Consider the following 25,326-nt stretch of genomic DNA (forward strand, 5'->3'; position numbering starts at 1 on the left):
GTTAAAGCATAAGTTTCCAATTCTAGCCGTGATACTGCTCTTTAACCTTTTAATGAGGTGTCAACATTGTCGCAGTTCGTGCAACTAAGGGGCAGCCAGATATAAAAGGTTATCCAGAACCCAACAGCTTGGCATCGAGTTTCCACAGTCTTTTTCACAGAAAAGGTGGATCAAAAATGTGCTTTCCTGGTAAAATAGCTCAGCAGGTTAGACACTTGCTGCACAGACTGAGTTTATTCTGCGGGTCGAAGAAAATGCCAACTCCTTTTAAGGTATATTGACAAGCCTTGAATTAGCACAATTCAACACTGCCCTTGACAGTGACGCAAAAAAATAGCAAAAAACTGTAAGTGCAATGAAATGCAATGTAAAATAAGTTATTAAAATGCAAGGCCAAAAATGACGAGATGGCTAATAATTATGGAAACAATCTTTACCAAAATGCACCTTTGCTGCTTGTTTAAATGTTGTAGATATCCTGAATTTCACAATTTAGGGGCTCATTATGATGTTGGGCTGAAAGCCTCTGCCCGACAGTCGGAAAGTTCCCGACCACGTCAGACCCTTCTGACCAACTCGGTTGGTTTACAATCCGACTGCCCGATTACGATGTTCGCAGTCGGAACGTAAACCGGCCAATCATTCCGACTCAGTTCCGACCGACTCGCAGAGTATTCCTGTTGATCGGAACCGCACAGTAACCCCCTATGGACAGTGTTTCCGCCGTCGGGATTACGATGTCGGCTTACAACAGCCTTTCCCTGCCAGCCTTTCAGAGACAGAAAGGCTGTCGGAAAGTGACTTTGGGGGCCCCTGGCAGGGCCCCCTAGCCCTCACGGCCTACGATTGGTGGCCCAAGGGGTACCTAAAATACCCCCCTGTAAAACCCTGCACTGTGTGGCAGGCACCATGGGGTGCCTGCGACATGGTGCAGGGTTTTACATACACACCCCATTTGTCCATAGGAACTTGTGTTATAAATGGGAATCTGACCGAACAGTGTTCAGTTGCATCGTAATCCGGCGGTAGGAACCGCCGACTGCAAGGAGGTCGGTCCTGAATCCGAGAGGTATCAGGCAGAGGCTTTCCGCCAAACATCGTAATGAGCCCCTTAGTGTATAGATGAGACCAGGCCTAGTCCCTATTGTCCAGAGTTACTGAACATGCACCTTAAAGGCCCCTGGCCCACGATGCCTTTACATTTAACAATGGACTCGTTCCTCTAGTAGTGAATGGCTTAGGACCGAGCGGCATATAAAGTGTCAGGAACCTGAAAGAACAGTTGTGGGGACTGAACGGGCAAACACTAGAATTGTAAGTTCAGTATTCAAACACAACTGGATTTATTATTAAGCACACAGACCTTACTTTTCAGATAATTTGGTTGTCTAGAAACAATAAATGCATGAAAACTATATAAGATGAAGAGCTGACTTCAATAAATCTCACAGCTAGATGTGGGTAGTTGAATAAGGCAATTTGACAACGTTTTCAAAATCCTCGGAGTCATTCAAAAACCAGGAGGGATAATGTTTCTTTCGCCTGCTGAAAGTCTCTAGAATGTGCAGGTCTGCCCTCAGTTCAAAGGGAGAGAAGGTTTGCTACAGTACACAATGTCAGGATGGTGTTTTATTTCTCGTGGTGGCAGTGACCAAAACTTAAGTTAAACTCAGACAAAAGTCTAACTTTACTACTCGTAAATGCCCTTTGTGAATACCGAAAGTCGTGAAGTTAGAGTTTCGTCTCAGTTTACCTTTGTAAATCGGTCACTATGTGTTTTTAAGGGTTTAGGCATACGTCACATATCTCATTGCACTGTATATGTCAGTAGAGACCCAGACATCTTTAGAAAGTGGCCCTGCACAGTACTTGTCTATAAGTGTTTAGGTATTTATCAAAGATGGCACAATATTTTGTGTCTCTGTAACAATCCAATTATCTCCCAAATTCAGCAATGCATGTGTCTTAAGGGTCTCACATATATTTAAACATGGCAAAGCATCATGTGTGTCCATACAGATTCATGTACTAACCTGCCAATTGTTCAATACATACTTGCAAGCAATCAAAGGGCTGATTATGAGTTTGACGCCATTGCGCTAGTTCTCCACCCAATCAAGGACCACCCGCGGTATTGTTAGTTGAACTCGTGTACGGCGGATGGTCCTTCGCCTTTACCATGGCAGGGCCTGAAAAACAGACACCGCAATGGGAACGGCAAAAAAGTTCCAGCACAGCATCGACTGTGACATCGACTGTGACCTCCATGCTGTGCTTGAACATTGAGAGAGTACAGAAATGGTGTGCCCCCCTGAATGTATCCCCATGGGGGGGGGGGGGCATGTAGGTCCCCTTTGTTCCTGTACAGCCAGCCTTTTCATGGCGGGCTTCAGCCATGAAATGACTGGCAGTGCAGGAACTTGTAATATGCTCAGCGGGACGGCGCCGGTCCCACTGATCATACTACATTGTGGCACCTCCGACTGTTCTGTGGCGCAGCCGTTTGTCCACCGCCACAACGACTTTTGAAGTCATAATGCGGCAGACAGACCACCGCCAGCACAAATCTGGCAGTCTTGCAACCGCCAGACTTGTAATCAGGCCCATAGAATCTACCAGGGCTGTCACTGCACATTGGAACTATTAGGTATGACATACGAGTTGTAACATGGTACAAAGTGTGCAATGAATTATAAAAGACCTGTTATATTTATAATTAGTGTACCTGTCTAGAAGTTAAAAGCAAACACAATTTGATTTGAAACTTACTATCTCTTTCCCCCACTAGCGAACCCTCTTTGAAAAGAAGCAGAGACGGAAAAGACAGGAACCACTCATGGTACAGGCGAACCCTGACTCCAAAGTGAAACCTCGTCGTTGTCGCAAACCTGAGGACCAATGTCTGCTTTTAGACCAGAGTGGCACTCCCAGCATTCCTGAGGGTAAGAGCAAGCCAGACCTCTTCAAAATGCATCTCAGAGAAATGGCCTAGGCTCCTGACAAAAGCATCACCTAAGAAAGGGTGCAGGCGTCTACTGTTGACATCAAATGAGAGAGGACTAATACTGAGGGCTCTTCCCATGAGAGGCAATAGGATCCTAGTGAGGACATCTCCGGAGGGGAGACCTAGGCTCTTAATAAGTACCTCATCTGATAGAAGGCCAAGGTCTTTAATGAGGGCATCACCTGAAAGAGGTTCTAGTGTTCTATTTGTATCTTACATTCATACCGACTGTATCTGCAAGAGTAAGAAGAGGCTCTGAACCCTGTAGAGTGTGCTCACAATGGTAGCTCAGGCTTCTGCTGACTTCGTACCCTCAATAGGAGGAGCCCCAAACTTGTGCTGAAGATTTTTCCAACGGGTAAGCATTTTTCTAGGCTCTTGCGGGGGGAGGGGGGTGCTCTTAAGCGATGGAGGCACCCAGGTTCCTGTTAACAGATGGTCCCCATATCTAGAGATGCCTAGAAGCATACTGAGAATGCTCATAGGATACACAATATTGAGGTTCCTTCTGGTGGCATGTTTTAATGTAGGCTTCCTATTAAGAGAACATTTTAGTCAAAGACCTTGACATATTTCAGGGGTAGAGAGTCCTAGTGTCCTACTATGAGTGCTTCTCACAGGAGACAATTTCACATGTCTGCTGAGAGAATTCCCTATAGTACAGTGGGGCACAGGCTCCTGCTGAGGATAACCTCCAGGATTAGAGAAGCCCAGATCCCTGCTGGCATTGTGGTTCAGGATAGGAAGACCGACCCAGGCTCCTACTATATATAAACCCAATATTAAGAAGATCCTAGTTTCTGCTGAGGGTCTTTCATGGTTTTTCGAGGGCTTCCTCTGAGATCGTCCTCAGGATAAATGGGACATGAGCACCATGCTCCCAGCCTAATGCAAAGGTATTTCCCAAGTTATGAGAGGGCCCGCAATCTCTTCAGGGCCCTTTCACTAGTCTGACGCACTACCACATTCCCAAAAATATATGCAAATTGCAGCAATCTGGGAACATACTTTCTAAATTTGAATCCAATTTTACACCTGACAAAGCAAGACAATTGTACTTTTGCATTTGATGGGACTATTTTCTCATGCACATGTTAGCATGATGCTGCCAAACCACTGCATGTCACATGTGTGCTGTGAACTTGTAAAGTCTGACTGTCACAAAGTTATCTCTTATTTGAACTGAGAATTCAGCATACTGTTTGTCACACCATAACATTAAAACATATCACTTCAACACCTGTTTCCATTTACATAGGGCTACCTCAAAGCATCAAAAGATGCCATGACTGCCAGAACAAATTGAATCAAACTGATGGTTTAGCCTAAACCAGAAAAGCTACCCTATGTACACCAATCAGATTAGAAGGAAATGCCCCGTATCAAAGTTTTGTGAAAAATCTCAAAAAACATTCCCCTGCAAATACTTTAACTCACTCGGTAGTGAAATGTGCTCAGCTAAACGAATGCTCTCCTGACGGCATGATAGTATATTTATCAAGAGTGTGCACTTATCATGAAGGGGTTGGTCCAATAACATTTAACAGAATCAGAAACGGTATGCATACATCTGTTGGTGGCTTAGATATGTTTAGAATATTCATCTTTTTTTTCATCCAGTAGACAAATCAGTGGCACCTATTTGGATGCTAGGGTATTAATTCAACAACAGATATATTTATTGAAGGAATTTCATTGGACAATTAATATTATGGATGGTTTCATCCTAGAATTATGAAACTCGAGCCACCTCATAAGCAGCTGGTGGGAATATATTGTATTATTTCTGATGCTAGTGGCTTTTGCCTAGAAATAAGAAATTAGGTAGATATTTAATGGCAGAAGATACTGCCCCTCTACTTTGTTTGCAGTATAAAAAAAACAGTGTCCCTAGTAAAAATGTACATTCCAATGACCTCTGTGGTGCAACCAATTGACACGCGGATATCCCTTTTGTGATTAGCATTAACGAAAGGAGCGATAACATTAATATACTTAATTGCAACATTTTAAGTCATGAAGCATTTCCGTTTGGACAGGCACTGTTGTTTGCATTCAAGGAAATCTTCTAGTCAGGAAACAATAATAAAAGCTGACTTGTTGCTTGCAGCTAAGAAACAGGTTGTCTTGAGAACTACGAAGAAAGAGTCCTGCCCTTTGTTTTTTAAGTTTAGAGTGCAATTGCAGAATGAAGAGTGTGACTATTAACCAGACAACTAGTAGTTAGAAGTTTGACCTGACCTAGTTTTCCATGCATGACACTAAGATTATAGTGTAATTTTTTAATTGCTATAGTTAAAAAGTGTGTTAGTAGTTCTAAAGGACATGAGTCCTTCTCAAGTACTAAGTCCACAACCTTACATCCAAGTGGGAACCAAGTACACTGTTATTCCAAAACAACAGTGATGGATATATTGTGTGCTGAAATATAAATCCAACAGGATATAATGGTAATTATATTTCGGAGGATGGGATATCGATCACTGTTGTGATGGGGTAACCCATCTGCTGAGATCTAAATCATGCTGTATGTTTGTATTTTTATATATATGTATAAAATTGTAGTTTAAGTTGGTTTGTGTTTCTTATGTGAATTATTTTATGTGATTTTAAACAACATATTTTCTATTAGGGTGAGTTAGGTATTGTAGAGGATCATGGTCAGTAGTGTTTTAAGTGCATTAATTTTTTATTATTATTTTAAAACTATTTAACATTGTTTACTTAGTAATACTTTTAAATATTTGTGTTTTAAAAAAACATTTTTGAATTATTTTCTGATATCTTTTACATTTAAATGTACTTACGTACTTTATTATTCAAGATTTTAGGTGTATAGGATTTTTGGGTAGGTAGTGTAATAAATGTTATTTTTTTTCATATTTGCAAATTTTAAAAAGTTTGTAGTTTAATTATTTTTTATAATTAGTATTCTTTTTTGAGTTAATAGTTATTTGGAGGTTTGAATCGATCATTCATTAAATAGTATTTTTAAAATGTTAACAATATTTTAGTGAATTTAATATTTTTGAAATTGTAAAATATAATTATGTCATTACAGTTCGGGTTTGGGTCTTATAGGGGTCTGGGTGGGCAGTGTATTAATGGGCAGTCTATTCATCTTTTTAGTTAATTACATTTTTGAAATTTTGTTTAGGTATTTGTAATTTAGTTTTTTGTTATAATAACGTTTCCTATGTTATTTGTGTTACTTATTGTGTTTGTTGTTGGATTTTAGAGGGTTTTTTGGTGGGTATTATTTGAATTTTACTTAAATTATTTAGATTTAAAAAAAAATATGTAATGATTTTTTTATTTAGATACTTTTTTATTTATTTGGGTTAATTGCTATTGTTTGATTTTGAGTGGGTAGTGTATTAAATTGTGTTAATTTAAATTAAATTTTTATTTTGGATACTAGGGGAGGTCCATTAGGATGACAGGCGGAAAACCATCCAACCGCCATGGTAGCGGGAAAACACCGCCCGCCAGGACCGCGGGAAAACCGCCGGTTCAATTAATATGCTCTGCAGTGGAAATCCGACCGCGGCGGTCGGATAGGTGCGGTTAACATTGTTGCGGGCGGTGCTGCCAGCAGCACTGCTGCGATGTCCAAACAAGCATGTCCTGCATGTCCCTGCACTGTGTTGCAGGCACTGCACAGTGCCTGCCACCTGGTACAGGTACATGTAGGGGGGTACCATGGGTACCCCCCCAGTGCACCCACCTCCCCAACACATTGGGGGTCCGCAATGGAGCCCCGGGGACATTCTCCGCATGCCTTTCCATGCCGGTTCCACCGCGGCGGAAAGCTGGCTACCGCCGGCATCATAATCGGTGGTTTTTGGCCCTGATCCTCCACAATTATAGCGGTCCAGCTCCGCACGCCAGGCAAGCGGGCGGACTGCAACTGCCGCAAAAGTGGCGGGCGGGAAATCACACCGCTGCGGTCACGACTGCAATGCGAATCGGACCGGCGGTGTTCAGGGCTTCGATGGCGGGCGGACGTCCACCGCCGGTCTGGCGGTTGCTACCGCTCGCCCGGCGTAGGACATCTGCCCTCCACCCTAATGGACCCCTTAATTTGTTTATTTTTATACTTTTATATATTGTTTTGTTTGTTGGGTTTTATAGTGGTTGTTTAGGAGTTGTACTAAATTTATAGTTTTAACTCCTTCCGTGCTCATGACGGAACCACGCCGTCATGAGCCATGGTTGCCGTGTGCTCATGACGGAGTGGTTCCGTCATGCTGCGGCCGTTGGCGGCCGCGCCGCCCACGCGGCGCTAATTCCCCGCCTGTGCGGGCGATTAGCGCTGTGGGCGGAGTCATGACGGAACCACTCCGTCATGAGCACAGCCCAACCGTGGCTCATGACGGCGTGGCTCCGTCATGAGCACCGGGCCACCGCGCTGCCCCCCCCCCGCACCTCCCAGCGCTGCGGCGGAATTTCCGCCGCAGCGAAGGGGTTAAAATGTACACACATTTTATATTGTTTTGTTTTATAGGCCTTACAGGAGGTGTGGTTTGGCTGTGGCACCAGATTACTATTTACTGTTTAGAGCACAGGAGTGGATGTTGCACCAGGGTACTGATACATCTTTTGGGTGGAAGGATGGGTATTGTACAAAGTTAGTGATTAGTTTTTAGGGTGCAGGTGTGGGTATTCCATAAGAATACTACTGAGTTTTTATGGTGCAGGGACGGCTATTGCACTGGATTACTAATTTGTATTTAGGGCACAGGGATGAATGTTGCACTGGGTTACTAAGCACATTTTTAGGGAGTACAGATGCACCAGGTTACTAATTAGATTTTAGGGTGCTGCTGTGGTTCTTGCACCGGGGTACAATTAGCTTATAGGGCGCAGTAATGGATGTTGCACCACTTTAATAACTAGATTTTAAAGCAAAGGCATGTGTAGTGGTAGTAGGCTCAGAGATGGATAGAGGTAGTAAGGGGTTTTTAATGCTCAGAGGTGGGTATTGTTGAGGGGTTCAGGGGTGTCTGAGGAGGGATAATCATTGAGATAGAAAAACCTATATGTATATTTTTTCTAATTCAGTCTATATTCCACAGTTAATGATGTTTCCCCACCAAATATGTAAATGTATTGAAAAAATATATAGTTTGTTTTTCATCATCATTTTTGTATATTTTAAATACATTTATATTTTAAATATTTAAACACATTTGTAAGTATTTGTTTTATATATAGGTGTTTTAAAAAATATTTTACATTTTTTAATATAATATATTTGTGTGTATTTAAATATGTTTATTTCCATGCAAATATACGTTTTATAGAGTAATAAGAGTATTCATTCATTTCAATTTCATAATATATTTGATAAAAAATGTAAATATTTGTGAAGTTGAAAACTAATTTTAATTAAGTTAAGTAAAATGTTTTTTAAAATATTGTTTATCAAGACTGTATATTGGTTTTCAATATTTGATTATTTTTTAAGTTAAGTTTAAAAGCCTATATCAGTGATACTCAAAGTACGGCCTGGGGGCCGCATGCAGGTCTCCTGACCTTTATGTGCGGCCCTCTGTTCAACAGCAGCATTGGGCTGCTGTTTACCCGACAGAGCACTAACATTAAAATATGCTACATAAACAAGCAAGAGTTTACTTAAATGTTAATTGCAGTTAAAGATAGGAATTAACTAAAAAGTCCCGAACTGCTTAACTTTAGGAAAACTTTAGTTTACAAAGACATCTTACAGCAAGCATGTAAAAATATGATAAAGTATCTCCAAGATTCAAAAAGTGCATTTCATTAACATGCAGAACCTTTCACCTTAGTAAATCAGATTGTATCAGTGCATTGAAAAGTAGTTTTTTTTAACAAAACAATAGTTTTCAAACATGAATTTAGAAACATTCATGCTTTCCTACCAGCCTGGCAACAATACCAGTAGTGAACTAAAAGGCAAGTCAGTTGCAATAATACAAGAACAACATTATAGTATATTAAATGAATCACAGAAGAAGTTTTTGCAGAGTGCACATTCTGAAATCATGTATTTTAAGGGTCCTCATATATGTGAAAATGAAGGAAAATGAGGAAAATAAAAATAAAACAACTGTCCAGGATAACACAATTTAGTCAAGCAGGAAAGTCAGTATTGTTACCCAGTTTTCTGTTTCCACATTGTGCAATACAATTCAGCCAGTAGATATACATGCTTCACTTCCCCTACACCACCTTTTCCCTCCCTCCACACCTTACCCCCTGCTGGTATCTGTGGGGCCCTCGGTCACACCAGCAAACAAACATTATGGCCCCTGTGAAAATGTTTGCGAGTACCCATGGTCTATATTATCCTTTATCTATTTTCTTAGTTCAGATATTTTAAAAATGTAGCTATTTTTGTATAACGATATGTTGGATTCGATAATTTGGCTATTTTAATAGTACAGCCCAGTAAGTCACTGTCCAATCAGTGGTTTATCTTATAAAATGAAAAAAAGTATTAACCATACATTCCTCACTACTAAAATTACTTTATATATATATATATATATATATATATATATATATATATATATATATATATATATATATATATATATATATATATATATATATATATTCAGCTACCAAGTGCTATCTTCTCATTAATATTAGATAAACTGATACGGAACCTCCCCGTGAGTGCTGAACTTTGTTGTAAGACAAGGACTTAGTTGGGAAGCGTTGATATTCAAAACGCGGGACACCGCCGCGTAACAGCACCCGCCTGCGAGTGCCTTGGCTCATCTGGTGTAACTTGGTAGCTGAATCTATATCCAGGGCACCACTCCAGGACACTGCAGTCGCATATGCATGCATAAGTGAGAATTGGACATCAAGCACGGACCGGCTTTCCGAGTGATTTCAGCGGGACCGGGTAAGCCGTGCGACTTAACTTTTTCAATTCTTCTATCAACTGCATTACGAGTCTGGTGTAAGGCATGTGGGAGGACATATCGTGGGAAGAACGGACGGTCTTCCCTTAGCAGATTACAAACAATGTTTGATGAAACAGACCGCCGCGAGGCAGCGCGTGACATTTTTAAAAAAACTACAACAAAGACAACGGCGGGCTCTGAGGATGTATTAAATGAGCCAAATACCCGCAAAACTCTACGCATACTGTTTCCCAAACTTGAAAGGCTCTATGAAAGGGAGATGAGAAAGTGGTGGGAAGCCACCTCCCTCCAAAATTACATGGATGTGGATAGGGTGCCAAGGGGCCTACGTATCTACACTGTGCCCGCCTATGAGAACCCGGATCCACATCTTTTAGAAGAATGGGCTGAATACACAGCAGCATCCTGCAAAGGTATGCTGGCCATTCTGGTTAAATTTGCATGGAGCGACAGAGAGAAAGTATTGGCGGAGATTGCAAGTTTGGAAAAAGAAATAGCCAGTGACGCCGATAAATTCAAACAAGAAGAACTAAAAGAAGAAATGAGGAAACGGTTACACAAATATGAACTAACGATACGGCAACGCAAGCAGGATAAATTTGAGCGTGATGAACGAGATTATGCTCAGGGAAGGATTCTGACTTTCGCTAAGAAATTCGATGAACCCCGTAAAGAATTCTACAAAAAGAAACCTCCTGTACCCACGGAAAGAATTGAAACCTCCGAATCAGAAATCACGGAGAGTGAGTTATCAGGAGAGGAAACGACTGCCCCGCATAGTGATCAAACAAAAACTCCTTTTCATCTGTAGTTCAATCTCATCCGTCAAACCTGGCTCAGAGGTGGGAAGAGCAAGCCACCCGAAAACGAAGACGGACAAGGAGAGGTGGCTGGTGGCGGACGAGGCAGAGGAAGGGGATCTCGATCAAAACGCAGCAACAGGGGCAAAAGATGGTAGAAGATGTGGACGACCTTACCATCATCAACCTCACACCACGAGTATTGACAGAAGCGGAAGAATCTGCCCTTAAATTGGGACTGTCATTTTGTTACAATGATCGTATGGAATACACACAGACGAGAATAGATCTGTTTAAATTTATACGTAAAATCAAACTACATAAATTTTTCAAACTCAAACCATCGATAACTGAAGCAAGGAGACTCAAACAAAAATTCCATCAAAAAAGAGACTGATATCTTAACGGCTCAGGATCTGAGCATGCTTGAGATGCTTGAAGAGTTGCGAGGAGAAGAAGAGGGGAGGAGCAGTCAGAGCAGAGATTTAGTTCTGAGAGCATGCCGGGTGGGCATCGAACAGGAAACACCAGTTACCACCTTCAAGCCTCCTTCACTCTTCAATCCGCAAACGCCATACGATGCGATTGATTCTTTTTCTGACGCTGTACTACAGGACCTCCTGAAATTTAGAACTAAGGCCATATCATACAAGCCTAAACAGACAAATCTGACTGATGAACAAGAAATGATCCTTAGAGATTTAGCAATGGATGACCAAATAATCTGTAAACCTTCAGATAAAGGAGGAAACATAGTACTACTTACCAGAGAACAATATTGTCGTGAAACCTATCGTCAGTTAAATGACATCAGATACTATGAAAAAACGAACAAGGAACAATACCATGAAAGTCTCACTCTGTACCATAACCTCATTTCTAAATGGCGTGACAAAGGGATGTTGGACACTAATGAATTTCTCTTCCTGCGTAACAGTGACCCAGTGACACCAACGTTTTACCAACTACCAAAAAGAAAATTCATAAGGACAAAGTTGATCCACCAGGGAGGCCGATAGTCTCCTCTAAAGGAGGTCTCACAGAAAACATGTCCACTTACAAAGATGGTTTTCTTTATCAACTGGTTACACAACTTGCATCTTATGTTAAAGACACTAAAGACATCATCATTCAATTGACTGATATTCAATGGGAACCCACTTTTTTATTAATTGCCCTAGATATTACTAGTCTGTATACCTGCATTGACCACAGTCAGGATTTAGAGGCAATGAAATATTTCCTCAACAAGAGATCCCTGAAATTCACAACAACATGCTGATTGAATTTATTCAATTTTGTTTATTTAATACATTTTTTTTATTTCAGGGCCAGCTATACAGACAGATCTTGGGGACAGCTATGGGCACCTGCTTCGCCCCCAGCTATGCAAATCTTTTCGTAGGCTGGTGGGAGGAGCAGGTGGCCCTTAGCAATGAGAGAAAACAATGGGCGGAACATGTAGTTGTCTGGCACCGCTACATTGACGACCTTCTCCTAGTTTGGAGAGGATCGGTCGAACAGGCGGAGGACTTCATATGTGAACTTAACAGTAATGATCTTAATCTTAGGTTCACACATGAAATCAGTTCCACCACAGTCAATTATTTAGATCTCAAGGTCTACGTGAGAGATGGAAGTCTTGAGACTGAATTATATCGGAAATCAACTGCCGGCAATTCCATCTTACAGTAACCATCCTCCCAAACTCATTAACAGTATACCTTACGGAGAGCTTCTCCATCTCAAGCGCAACTGCTCTAGAGAGGCGGATTTCAAAACTGTTGCTGCGAAATGTATTACAAGATTTCAAGCAAGGGGCTACAATCAGGAAGTGCTGACATCTGCACTCCACAAAGTGGAAAGAATCCCTAGAAAAGAACTTTTAACTAAAAAATATGCCAATGCAGTTGAGAAAAAGAAAAAAAGCAATGAGGCTAGTAAATTCCGCATGATTACAACCTTTTCGGATGATGCTAATGTCCTCAGGAGAATGATGCAAAGAAATTGGCATATTCTCCAGACGGATTCTGTGATAGGCAAAGATATTCCAGAGGTGCCACTAATAACATTTCGTAAATCTCGATCACTGAAAGATAAATTGGTCCAGAGTCATTTGTCATCTATCACACAGACAAGAGGTACACTCAAAGATATGAAAGGATTTTTCCCATGCGGAAAATGTAGGGCCTGTACCAACAGTAAAAAAATTCTGAGCTACAACATCGAGGGAGTGAAAAAACCCAAAAGGATAGATACATTTATCACATGTTCTACCACACATGTGGTCTACTGTCTGTCATGCCCGTGCGGGCTGAGATATATTGGAAGCACCAACCATAATGTTAAAATGCGCATCCTTGAACATCAGCGCGCCATAATGAACAAAGATGGCAACTATCCAGTGGCTAGACACTTTGCCCTTAAACATCAGAGTAACAGGGAGCTGCTACAATATTTTGGGCTGGACCATGTACCTATAAATCCTAGGGGCGGAGATAGAGTACAAAGACTACGGCGACTGGAGTCCCGTTATATAATAGATTTACATACTAAAGCGCCTTATGGTCTTAACAGTGGAGAGGAATTAGCTGTACATCTTGGAAGGTAAATCAGGATACATCTAATATACATCCCCATGTCACGTGGCTATATGCCACAATTTCCAACTTTTACACTTCTCCTGTTTTGCGGGAATTTTGACTTGCTTTTCCGACAGCGTTAAGTTTCCTTATCGCACGTATCCACATTAGTATAGCAATGAAGCATTAAGTCAAATACATGTCGTTATTGAGGGTAATGGAATGCCGATACACGGCCAAATGTGAGAGTATCCTCATCTTTTGCATATTAACAGTAATTAATCCCTTAATATCTAATATTAATGAGAAGATAGCAACCAATAATGGTGCCAATAGTTGGCGGGATTCTGGACAACCAATTGCCGATACACGGCAGAATTTGATGGGGTTTCGATACTACAATCTGTAGGGCTGTTATGCAATTTAACCAACATGTGTAAATTGGCGCTTATACCCTTATAGAAGGTGATGAGAGCAGAATGCGATACAGTGTTTTTTATACTTGCTGCTATGAGGAGCTGGATGTTATCGGTGAAAATACGCTGTCTGGACATTGATGAATAATACTGTGTTACAATGTAAATAGTTCGCATGTTGTACATACCGTTGTAAGATGGCCGCCGTAAAATAGCATTTCACTAAGGCATGCACGCCCGTCATCTGTTTTGTTACGGCGGAAGTGATGTCAATTAATTTGGTTTTTAAATGTCCGCGCGCGGCGTCTGTAATTCGACACTGAAGAAGGAATTTCCGAAACGCGTCTGTCTGCTGTTTTGTTTATCTGTTGAGTAAAGATAAACTGATACGGAACCTTCCCGTGAGTGCTGAACTTTGTTGTAAGACAAAGACTTAGTTGGGAAGCGTTGATATATATATATATATATATATATATATATATATATATATATATATATATATATATATATATTATCTACTGGCGGTTGCCAGTAGATAGTTATAGTTAGGACCGAGCTCCCATAGGAAATCTGAAAATTCGATTTTGAATAACTTTGGCGCCGGTTGACGAATCCTCGCAAAATTTTCAAAACTAATGGGGCGCTCCGCTCAGCTCCTACCCTGAAAGTCTCGGGGTGATTCGTCAAGCGGGGGCTGAGAAAAAAGGGGGGTCCCAAAACACGTTTTCCCCATGCATTTTCCCATAGGACCTTTAGTCGAAGGTACAGCCCGAACGGCTGAACAGAATTACTTGAAATTTGGCAAAGAGGTAGTCCTCAGGTCAGGGATGTGCCTTTTGCATATATGGTGTCAATCTGTTCAGTAGTTTCTGAGAAAATTGCAGTTAAAAGTACATAAATATCTATAGGCGCGCACCGTGCACGCACGGTGCCGTGCGCGAGCGTAATTCTGATTGGTGGTTAGATGTCAGTCAACATTCGAATCGGTCGAAATCAGGAAGTGTCGGACGCCATTTTGTGTGTGGCAGTGAAAAACAAAGGTGGAGAACGTGAAAAGGGGGGCAGGGTAGAGAGTTCCTGACCCCCTAGCCTTTGTCAGGGGTTCCCGGATGGACCCCGAGGTCTGAAAAAAACTTTTTTTTTTTTTTAAAAATCGCGGGGTGCGCGCACCGTGCTAGCACCGTGCGCGCACTGTGCGCGCACCGTGAAAATAACTTTAAAAAAAAAAACCATTTAAAACTGTTTATAAGTTTATAGAAGATATTAACTATGCTGTTCAACTTTATCCAAATTCAAAAAAAACAGAGCTGAGCCATTCCATATTACAGGATACAGTCAATCTATAACTATATACATAGGTAGTTTATTGTAAAATAAATATATAAAAAATATAATAATACGTACATAAATTAGCATTTAAAAAACCTTACAAATTCACTTAAAAAACCATAGGTTTCACACACGTTATAGTTAGGAATTAGCGTTTAAAAAACCTTGCAAATTCACTTAAAAAACCATAGGTTTCACACATGTTATAGTTAGCTGGACATTTCACTCGTAAAAAACCATTGAAATTCCCCCGTTATAGTTAGTTCAGATAACTATAACTCGCGCGACCGCCACTCTTTCACAAGGATGATGTCATGAGCGATGTCACTGACCATGTCATGAGTGATGTAATATGTGACGTCATCAGCAGTGGATTGCGGTCGCGCGAGTTATAGTTATCTGAACTAACTATATCGGGGGAATTTCAATGATTTTTTACGAGTGAAATGTTCAACTAACTATGACGTCCATGAAACCTGTGGTTTTTTCAGTGAATTTCTGAGGTTTTTTAAATGCTAATTTCTAACTATAATTTAATATAATTTAAGTGAATATATATATATATATATATATATATATATATATATATATATATATATATATATATATATATATATATATATATATATATATATATATATATATATATATATATATATATATATATATATATTGTGTACAATCGCCCTAGAGCTTGGGAGGTCACGCAGCAGGGTTTCTGCCATCTTGCAATCATTGCTCCATTCCCCTCGCTGTGCAACAAATCTGCTTCTGTGCCTGAAGCGCTTCGATGCGATAGCATCTTAATCATAGGCATGACAGAACAATGGTTGTAGGAAGTGCTATTTTTATTTTAGTTTTGAAATTAGTCACATGCCTCCAGTGGGCTGTCACTATTTTTCTTTTGTGCATGATGGGACATGTAGTCCATTGCGAGCGTAGTTATTCCCTTAGTAGGGTACTGCACCAGTTCAAAGTTCGTCAATCTGTTACCTTTGTAGGCTCGCAATGGACTACATGTCCCATCATGCACAAAAGAAAAATAGTGACAGCCCACTGGTGGCATGTGACTAATTTCAAAACTAAAATAAAAAGAGCACTTCCTACAACCATTGTTCTGTCATGCCTATGATTAAGATGCTACCGCATCGAAACGCGTCGGGCACAGAAGCAGATCTGTTGCACAGCGTGAGGAACGGAGCAATGATCGCCAGATGGCAGGAACCCTGCTGAGTGACCTCCCAAGCTCTAGGGCGATTGTAAACAAAAAATATATATATATATAATGACCGATGGAAATTCCTAAAGTGACACCCTCCTAACAGTTCACACCCCTAGTGACCTCTGAACCCTAAGACCATACACATACACTAGACACAATATAAAGGAGTACATTTAAAACCACTAAGGATCATACTATCTTCCAATAACATTCATTAATACCTGTAATGATTCTCTGCACTGTGAAATTTGTGTTTGTTCCTGGTGGTGCACTCCAGCCACCGAGAGTAGGTTCATCTTGCTTGCTGGCTTTGCAATTCATGGTGAGCCTGGTGTTTACTTCTCTCCTCCTCTTCATGGGACCTGACTCTTCTCTGGGCGCCTGGTACAGCTCCTGGGACCAGGGTCTTCAATGTCAGCATCCAATGGCCTCCAAGGCAGAGTGCCCTTGTTTGACCACTTGCAGACTTGCAGAATACCTGAGTTTGCAAATGTCAGGCCATCACTCATTCTGTAGATCGCACTCCTGCACAACCAGTCCATAGAAGATCCAGGGGAACACTCTAGGCCCTCCCCAGCAGGTCCATCCCTCTACTCTCCTCCAGGAGCTAGCCTGTAGAAACAAATCCTAGTCCCTGGATTCCAGCTGAAGCCCAAAAGCCCTGGAGTCTATCTATGCAGGAGTCAGGAGTCTTCCCTCTTCCAGCAGTGCATTCCTTTGGCACTTGTTCTCACAGGCCCAGGCTGTTCTAAAAAATGTGGGGCTGGAAAGTTCTAGAAGCTAGGCACCTCTGTCCAATTCCTAACCCTTACTGCGCAGCATTTTGAAAATGTCCAATATGACACCTTCAAGTGGTCCGTTGAAAGAAACACCTTCTATGAAAGCATTTTACCCACCCTTAACTTCCACAGCTACCTGGGCCTTTCCCTCAAAAACTCCACGGGGCAGCAGACCTGTGACTGCCTTCAGAGGTCTGGCCAGCCTTATTTGTTTCTGTGTGGGGTGACCCTCCCCGGGCCAGGAGCAGTTTGAAAAACAATTAGCATATGCAAATTCCATTCCCATTCTTTCCTTTCCCAGGAGCTGGCCTAATTACTGACAAGTGGCCTTATTGTGTGGGAGGCCTTTGATCCTTCAGCTGGACTGCAAAGTAATTAACTTGGCCCACCAGAATGTTTCAAAGGGTCAACTCAAATTAGGAGAGGAGTCAAAGAAAAATAATACATTTCGAAATGCGACAAACAGTGCAAATATGTGAAAATGGAATGTCAGGTCTGGATTTGGGAGCCTGGTTTACCTTGATATTGTGGTCTCTAGGCCTAACTACGGCGCAACGGTAGTTTGGTGCACATTTACCCCTAGTGTATAAGACAGTAAAGAAGTCTATATACTTCAGTGAAGCACTACAGATGTACCAGGGATGTACATAATCATAAATAATCATAAATGCACATTATCACACTATTAATGCCCATTCATGGGGCTTGCGCAGGTCAGCACCAATCCCTGAAGGGTCCCTTCTGTGACATGTTACCTGTGTGCAGACACTAGGCTGAGTTGGACAGTAGACCTACTCACTCAGCCCAGACATGTGACCACACATGTGTGGGCACACGTTCACATGTAACCAGCCAAAAGCCTCCTACTATTTCAGTGCCTAGAAGTTGGACTCCTAGGTGTTTGACAGACTGTTGTCAAACTGGGTTCCTTGCCAAGTGGATCGCTTTGAATCATGACTGGATGCTCAACTTCTGCAATTCTTCAGTGGATGCCACAGATGTATTTCCCCAAGTTGTAGCCAGATCACAAGATATGCATTTCCACTGTCTTCAATTATAACAAGACTGATGGCTCAGGTGAGGACGCAGAAGGCGTTAGTGGTCCTAGTGACACCATTATGGAGGTCACCAGCATGGTTTCCCATTCTTCTGGAACTTCCTTCTAATTTTCCAATCCTACTTCCCCAGAGTCCTCATATTCGGTAGGACATTAATGGCAAATCACACCCACTTTTGGACAGCTCTTCTTCTCTCATCAGGAAGGTGTGTGCAGATTCTACAACCAAATGATATTGTTCAGTGTAGTGTAGATGGTCCCATTGGTGTATGGATCAGAATCTGGATGCCGTAGGGGCAGATATAGTTCACATTCTCAACTTTCTGTCAGAAGGCGGTATGGCATATCCTACAGTCAACAACTTTCAATCCACATTTTTAGGCGGACATGTGCCTAGCAATGGGATTGCGATCGGGAACATCCCTTAGTATGTAGAATTTTGACAGGAATGAGTTTATTGATCCTGAACTAACATACTTGCATCTCTGGGAAAGGAATTTTGTCTTACTCTGTTTAAGTGATTGGCCGGATGATGTATTCTTATCGAGGAAACAGTTATCAGGTAAATTGGCTATGCTTTTATGTCTGATTAAATGCAACAGAGAGTTTCAGATTCAAGCGTCTCGGATAAATCTTCCAGGATGATGATGAATACTCATTTAAAGCTCAGACAGAGATTATGACCAGCGTACAAAGGCAAAACTATGAGCCCACCACCATATGGCCTAAGGAACTTGAAGCCTCTCTGACAGCATAAAGAGAAGTTAGAAACCTAGGAATAAAAATAGATTCAGAACTTTCCTTGATAACACATGCTAACAACATCATGAAGAGTGCCTTCTACACAATTAAAGCACTACGTCGCATATTCACATAACTTGCACACCAACATAAACTGCAAGCCATGCTTTCGACATAATATTCAGTAAAGCTTGATGATGCCAATAGCCTATGTCTTAGTGCACGTGCATCCAATATATGCAAATGCAACTCCTTCAAAATTCTGCAGCAAGACTTCTCCACCTTCAACCAAGATAACACATGACTCTAGTCTTGCAATTGCTCCACTCGTTAATTAGAAGGGCAATGTTTAATGTACTCTGCATTGTTCGCAGACCCCCAAGGAAAAGGAGCAGTATACCTACAACTTAAATTCAAACAACACAAAACAAATAGAACAATGGCTTCATGCTTGCGGCACTTATCATCACACCACCTAACAATAAGAAATCCTTAGGAGTCATTGCTTTCTCAGCACAAGACGCCAAGATTTAGAACTCACTACCAGCCAGCATTACATGCACCCAAGACCATATGCCCTTTGAAAACAGTTAGAATTTTGGCTTTTTCCTAGATAACTGCACCACCTGCATCCCAGCAACAGAGCCCAGAAAACAGCACAATCCTCAGCTTACAAGCCACGAATTGCAGACAACTCAACCAGCAAACTCCTTTCATTATGCAGGTAAGCAAAAAATGGCAGACCTGTGGTTTAAAGTGGCATTATGTAGTTCTGTACTTCCATATATAAGAGTAATGGCCCACAATAATACTAAAACCATAATACGCAATGGTCACCAGACAACTGTAACTTATTCCTATTAAATTCACATAAGACCTAGCTGCTATGAGGGCTGTCCATCACTAGCACCGTACAGCCAAACATTACCAAATGAACCAGGCATGGAATAACTGGAGAGATCTGTCACACATCACTCGACAATTTGGAGGACTTTAAATTTAACTGTTTACTGCAGGTCCTCATTTTCTATAAAATCTGACTACTTCTTTACATCTCACAGAGATTCTCAGATATGGGATTATAATACAAATGTCATCCCAGCAGATCTATCCACTTATCTCTATCTCCAACCATACCAGCTCAAGACCAAAACCGTACACAAAACCATATTGGACAATCCAGTGCAGTAACCAGAAAAGCTCACTATTTCATATGAAATACCATAAAGGGACCTGCAGAGCTGTTTGAACCCACATACTTGCTGAAAACCATAATAATGTGCATCTGTATCTTACACACCATCATCCAACACACTGCTGCTCTGCGTGCCATAACACGATAACTTCACCTCGGTGGTCACCAGGAATGACATTGAAACACTTACCCACAAAAACTCATCCTTCCAACCAAACACTCTACATGGTGTAGTGTGGTACTCATGTAGGCAAGCGCTTCAGCGCCTCACATGGGGTAGTAAGCGCTATATGAATGCTACAATATAATACAATACCCTAGCTGCTCAGTAACGAACCATGGGCCAGATTGATGACTTCATTTTTTGAATTGCAAATTGTGATTTTCTGCGATTCGCAAAATGGAATTTACAACAGTCTGAGACACTGTTTGCAATTCTCAAATTGGTCGCACGGGACCTGCCTCATTATTATTCCTGAGGCAGATGGCAATTTGCGACCCATTGGGAATGGCTGGCACTCACAAGGATGGTGGCCTGCTGGGATTAGCTGACCACCATGTCTGTGACTGCTTTTTTAATAACGCAGTTTAAAAAAAAAATGCAGCTCATTTTCCTTAAAGCCCAGGGATTTCATACTTTTCATCTGGCTAATGGCATCAGCGATCTCCTGTTTCGTCAGCTCAGTGTCCATAGAGTGGCTCACTTCTCTGAATAGTGTTGGTGTTGGTATCTCCATGACAGTCTTCCAGGCTATGTGCAGGGGTCACCCCTATAGTCCCGTAGAGCTCCGTAAGGTGATTGTAAAGGCTTGCGCAATGGTGCCCGGGGTTTCGGCCACCCCATCCTCTCCCAGAGAGATGGTGGGGATCCATCACTGGCCTCCCTCCTTTTTGGATAGCCACGCCAAAAGTTTGCCTTCTTTATTGTTAACATCATTGAGTTTGCCCTGTTTTGCCCTTTATAGTGAACTGGCCTCCTGGTGCACCAGGGTCCCCAAGTCATTCTTCACCACTTTTATCTTATCTGCCAGGCTAGAGGTGGGGTAAGCCACGTTGTCAGCCTCCCATGTTGCTTATTTTGTTTCTAGATCTCTAGCCTCTTTGGCACGCTCCTTCAGCTTACCCGAGATATGCACAATGAGTTGTCCCCTGCGGACTATCTTATGTGCCTCCGCAGCTTCAGAGTCCACCGAACCTGTGTTCTCTGCAAACTAAAGTTCTGTTGTTTCGGATACCATTTTTCTAGAATTCCATGCCGTCAAGTCCCAGGAGTCTAACTTCCATTACTCCCTTGTCCCTGAGTGCTTGTGGCAAGGTGTGTAACCAGAGGGGAGTGGTCTGAGATGGCTGGGGATGTGGGGGGAATACCAGTGTTCCTGAACCTTCCTACCTGTTGCTTTGGCATCAGGAAAGTAGTCCAGTCTGGACATGGAATGCATTCTATTTTTATTTATTTATTTTAAAAGTTTTCTATAGCGCGAACATGACCACCGGGGGGTATCAGAGCGCTTTACAATTTATACATCAAGCGGAATACAGATACAAGCAATCAAAGCAGAAGCAACCGAGCAGAGGATAAAGTCATGTGGAGCAAAGGGAGTCTCGAGACCATATCAGTTGGGCCACAAAACTATGACTGTGACCTCCATAACAGATTAAAAAGCAGACAGAGGGCTTTACAATTTATACACCAAGCGTAATATAGATACATGCAAACAAAACAGAACCAACAAAGGCGATGAGAGAGTCATGTTGATGCTCCTATGTTAATTGTTATGTCCTCGAGTGCTCCTCATCGCCATAGGTCTGCTAACCCCATGGTGTCAAGAAAGGAAGCCAATAGTGAGTCAGTCTTGGGTCTGTCCCTTGTTGTCATCAGTCTGTCAAGAGCTCCCTAGTAGGTTAAATTGAGGTTGCAGCCTACGAGGAGTAGGGCGTCTGGCACCGCTGTCATCCACATGCCCATTTTGGGCAGTCCATCAGGCTGTATTCCCAGGGGGAGATACCAGGATGCTGGAGTCAGGCTTACCCCAGTACACCGTCCTCTCACCGCTGCCTGGCAGCCATGTGTGTTGACTCATGTGTGGAGGGGGTGGGATCGTTGTACAAGTATGCCCACCCGCTAGAGCTTGCAGAGAATCCGAAGTGTACCAGTAAGCGTTATGTGCCATGGTTCAGCACCCTGCATATGTTTCCTCCTAGGTGTGTTTCTTGCAGGAGAATTATGTTGAGATTTTGCCTCGCTAGGTAGTTCCACATTGCTCCCATCTTCAGCTTACTCCGTAGGCCAGTAATATTCCAGGTTAGGATCTTAATGGGGGGGTCAGCGGGGTGTGCGTGTGTGGTGTGGCTGGTGTCATGTGTGTTTTCCTCTGTCTGGTGGACTCGGTGTTGTGTGTGGACTCTGTGTGCCTCGTGAGAAACCCCTACTACCCCACACCCTCCTTCTAACTTCCTCATGCCATTGATATAAAACTAGCCACCTCCCCAAGACTTGAAGTGTCTGTTGCCCCAAGTACATTGACAATAACATCATGTTGTCGCTTGTGATTAGGCAGTGAGGAGTAGGTGTGGCCCTCCTGAGGGTCCGTATATGCTCAATCATGGCATATCCCCATCGTAGCCGCCCCCCTCCTGGGTTGGACTGCTGTGTCTTTGCATACCCAGGCTGCTCCAATTGCTCTTCATTTGATTGTCATCAGGGTGACCACCACCGTCTACTCGAGTTTGCCATGGAGTCCTCAGATCTGTAGTCTCCTTCATCCAAGCCTCTGTCCAGGGCCGCTCATTATCCCCAAATCCCAGGAATGTTGCTCTTGAATTAATTCAACCACTTTGCTCTCTTAGGGCCCGATTCACAGAACAAACTTAAGACAAAATCCTAAACTTAGTACCATTTTGGTATTCACAGAATGAACTTACTACTTTTGCGATTCACAGAATAAACTTACTACTTTTGCTATACACAGAATGGATTTACGACTACTAACTTTACGTCCGCACTCGGGCCGGAAATTCCGGCCCGGAGGCGGGACTTCCAGCCCAGAGGCGGAGCTTCCGGCCCGGAGGCGGGGATTCCGGCCTGTGGCGGAGATTTAGCCATGGCCAAAATCTCCACCTCTGGGCCAGAAGCTCCGCCTCCGGGCCGGAAGCTCCGCCTCCGGGCCGGAATTTCCGGCCCGAGTGCGGACGTAAAGTTAGTAGTCGTAAATCCATTCTGTGAATAGCAAAAGTAGTAAGTTTATTCTGTGAATCACAAAAGTAGTAAGTTCATTCTGTGAATACCAGAAGTAGTAAGTGCATTCTGTGAATACCAAAATGGTACTAAGTTTAGGATTTTGTCTTAAGTTTGTTCTGTGAATCGGGCCCTTAGTCTCTGTCTGGACTCTAGTCAGAGCAGCAGCTGAGTGTCTGCGGGTTCTTACTTCGAGGACTCTCTCATCTTCATTCTGGATCCTGGAATTGCTCTCAGGAATCTGGGGGAGGGTAACCGCATGATTCCAACCAGTCCCACATGGCCGCTGCAGTCTGGAAGAATTGTGTGTCCCCTTTGTTGCTGACCCGCAATTTCACCGGGAAGACCAGGGCATACTTCAAATTCAGTTACCGGATGCATGAAGATCGCTGGTTGTCTCCGCACCGCTGTGGTGTAGTCAGGATAGATGTTTGCTGAGGCCTCCTCTATTCGCCAGGACCGTGGGTGTGGGCGATCTGGAGGATATGGTCATGGTCCCAGAAGTTGAGCAGTCAAGCCACTATGTGTAGCAGGGGGTACCCCCTGCACCAGCGGCCTGCCCGGTACCCTGTGTGACCTTTCTACTTTAAACATCTTCGTGCTCTTGCCTCAGAGTACCTACTATAGGGACCAATCCTCTAGGAAACGTTCTGCACTTGGGCCCTCAGTGTTCACCGGCACCCCCACCATCCATACATTGTTGCACCAAGAGTCGCCCTATGTGTACTCCACCTTGTCTTGCAGGGGCTCATTAGTTTTTTGGATGGCCCTCATCAAGTTCTTGTTATCATTATCTGCGGGTTTTAGTCAAGTCAGCGTGTTTTCTGTCTGCCACCCTACTTTGTCCATCAACGTCTTGTTGCGGGCCCGCGGTAGGCTAGGGGCCAGGGCCACCATGTCAATTTTCTGTTTCAGGGCTGCTTTGGGTCTCTTATGGCTGCCAGTATTGTCACCGTATGTATTTCCAGGTCATGAGTCGCGCCTGTGGAGCCCTTCCTCTGGGTGTTATCAGTTTACCGAATAGGTCTAGTGGCTGCTCCCAGCTTCTCTGCTTTGGATCGCACCATCTCTGCTTGGGTGTTGCAGCTTTTGTGATGTGTCCCTCATCTGATTGCCTGGGGTTGCCAGGGACACCAGCCTCCTCACTGGCCGCTGTCCACTTTGGCCAGGCTGCCGTACAAAGTGCCACACAAGGCACTCCCATCCAGTTCTGGACCCCCTTCCAGGCTGTGGCGGGCTTGCTGCCCTGACCTGCCCTGGCCCAGGTCAGAGGCACGGCCCAACCTGGGCAGTCGTCCCCTCCACCCCACAGGCATGAGTACCCTCTGCACACCTCTGGCACATGCGAATCAGAGGCCCAGTCCGATACCATTTGGAAGTCTCCCTCTCCTGGTCTCTCTCATTGGCCAGCGGCCCCGCCAACTCCCTGGGCCCTCTTCAGGCCACCACCTCTGTCACTGGCTGGGGTCCCACCGTGCTGTCGCCCTCAGGTTTCCTGAGGCCAGTGTGGTCTGGTCAGGATCCATCTCTCGTGTCAGGATTCTCCAGGGACCTCCGCAGTCAGGCTTTCATGCAGTCCCCAGGCCGTTCATATCTCCAGGGACCCAGCTCCTCGGCCTCCGTTTGCTGCCACTCTCCCCATGTGGGCTCTGTCAATCTCCAGTCGCAGAGCCGCCGGAGTCAACCCCTGCCCCAGGCATGAGGCTGCTCAGTCTTTCACGCTATGCAGATGTAGCTGACGCCATCTTGCCCTGCCCAAGCCAGGAACAGGCTGCCAATACCACACCCCTGAGTGCCCCCGTGGTCTGCCCAGCCAGCTTTGCCATCTGTTCCAGGGCCCCAAGACATTCCGCTTCAACTTCAGCCTGCCATTTTACCCAGGGGGCTGCTGTATCTCTGTCCTCATGGAGCTTCGAACCGCAGACAAGCTTTTACGCTGCCATCTTGTGTGCTGCCAGGCGACTCCACCCCATGTAGTCTTTTTGGTGTCACTTAGGTATTTAACGTAGCGCAGTCCTTTGAGACACAACGCTTCTGTCAGGTGAC

The 25,326-nt window shown here is 43.3% G+C and overlaps 1 protein-coding gene across 1 annotated transcript in view; it reads left to right on the forward strand.

The window, feature by feature from the left end:
• The window catches only part of LOC146809449 (tubby protein-like), a 150,340-nt gene that overhangs the window by 56,259 nt on the left and 68,755 nt on the right, over positions 1-25,326 (forward strand). Inside the window, exon 5 of the mRNA XM_085614342.1 lies at positions 2,789-2,942. Within this exon, the coding sequence (XP_085470468.1) occupies positions 2,789-2,942 (154 nt within the window). The remainder of the gene's footprint in view (positions 1-2,788; positions 2,943-25,326) is intronic.

Source organism: Triturus cristatus, chromosome 7, assembly GCF_964204655.1.
Source record: "Triturus cristatus chromosome 7, aTriCri1.1, whole genome shotgun sequence".
NCBI lineage: Eukaryota > Metazoa > Chordata > Amphibia > Caudata > Salamandridae > Triturus > Triturus cristatus.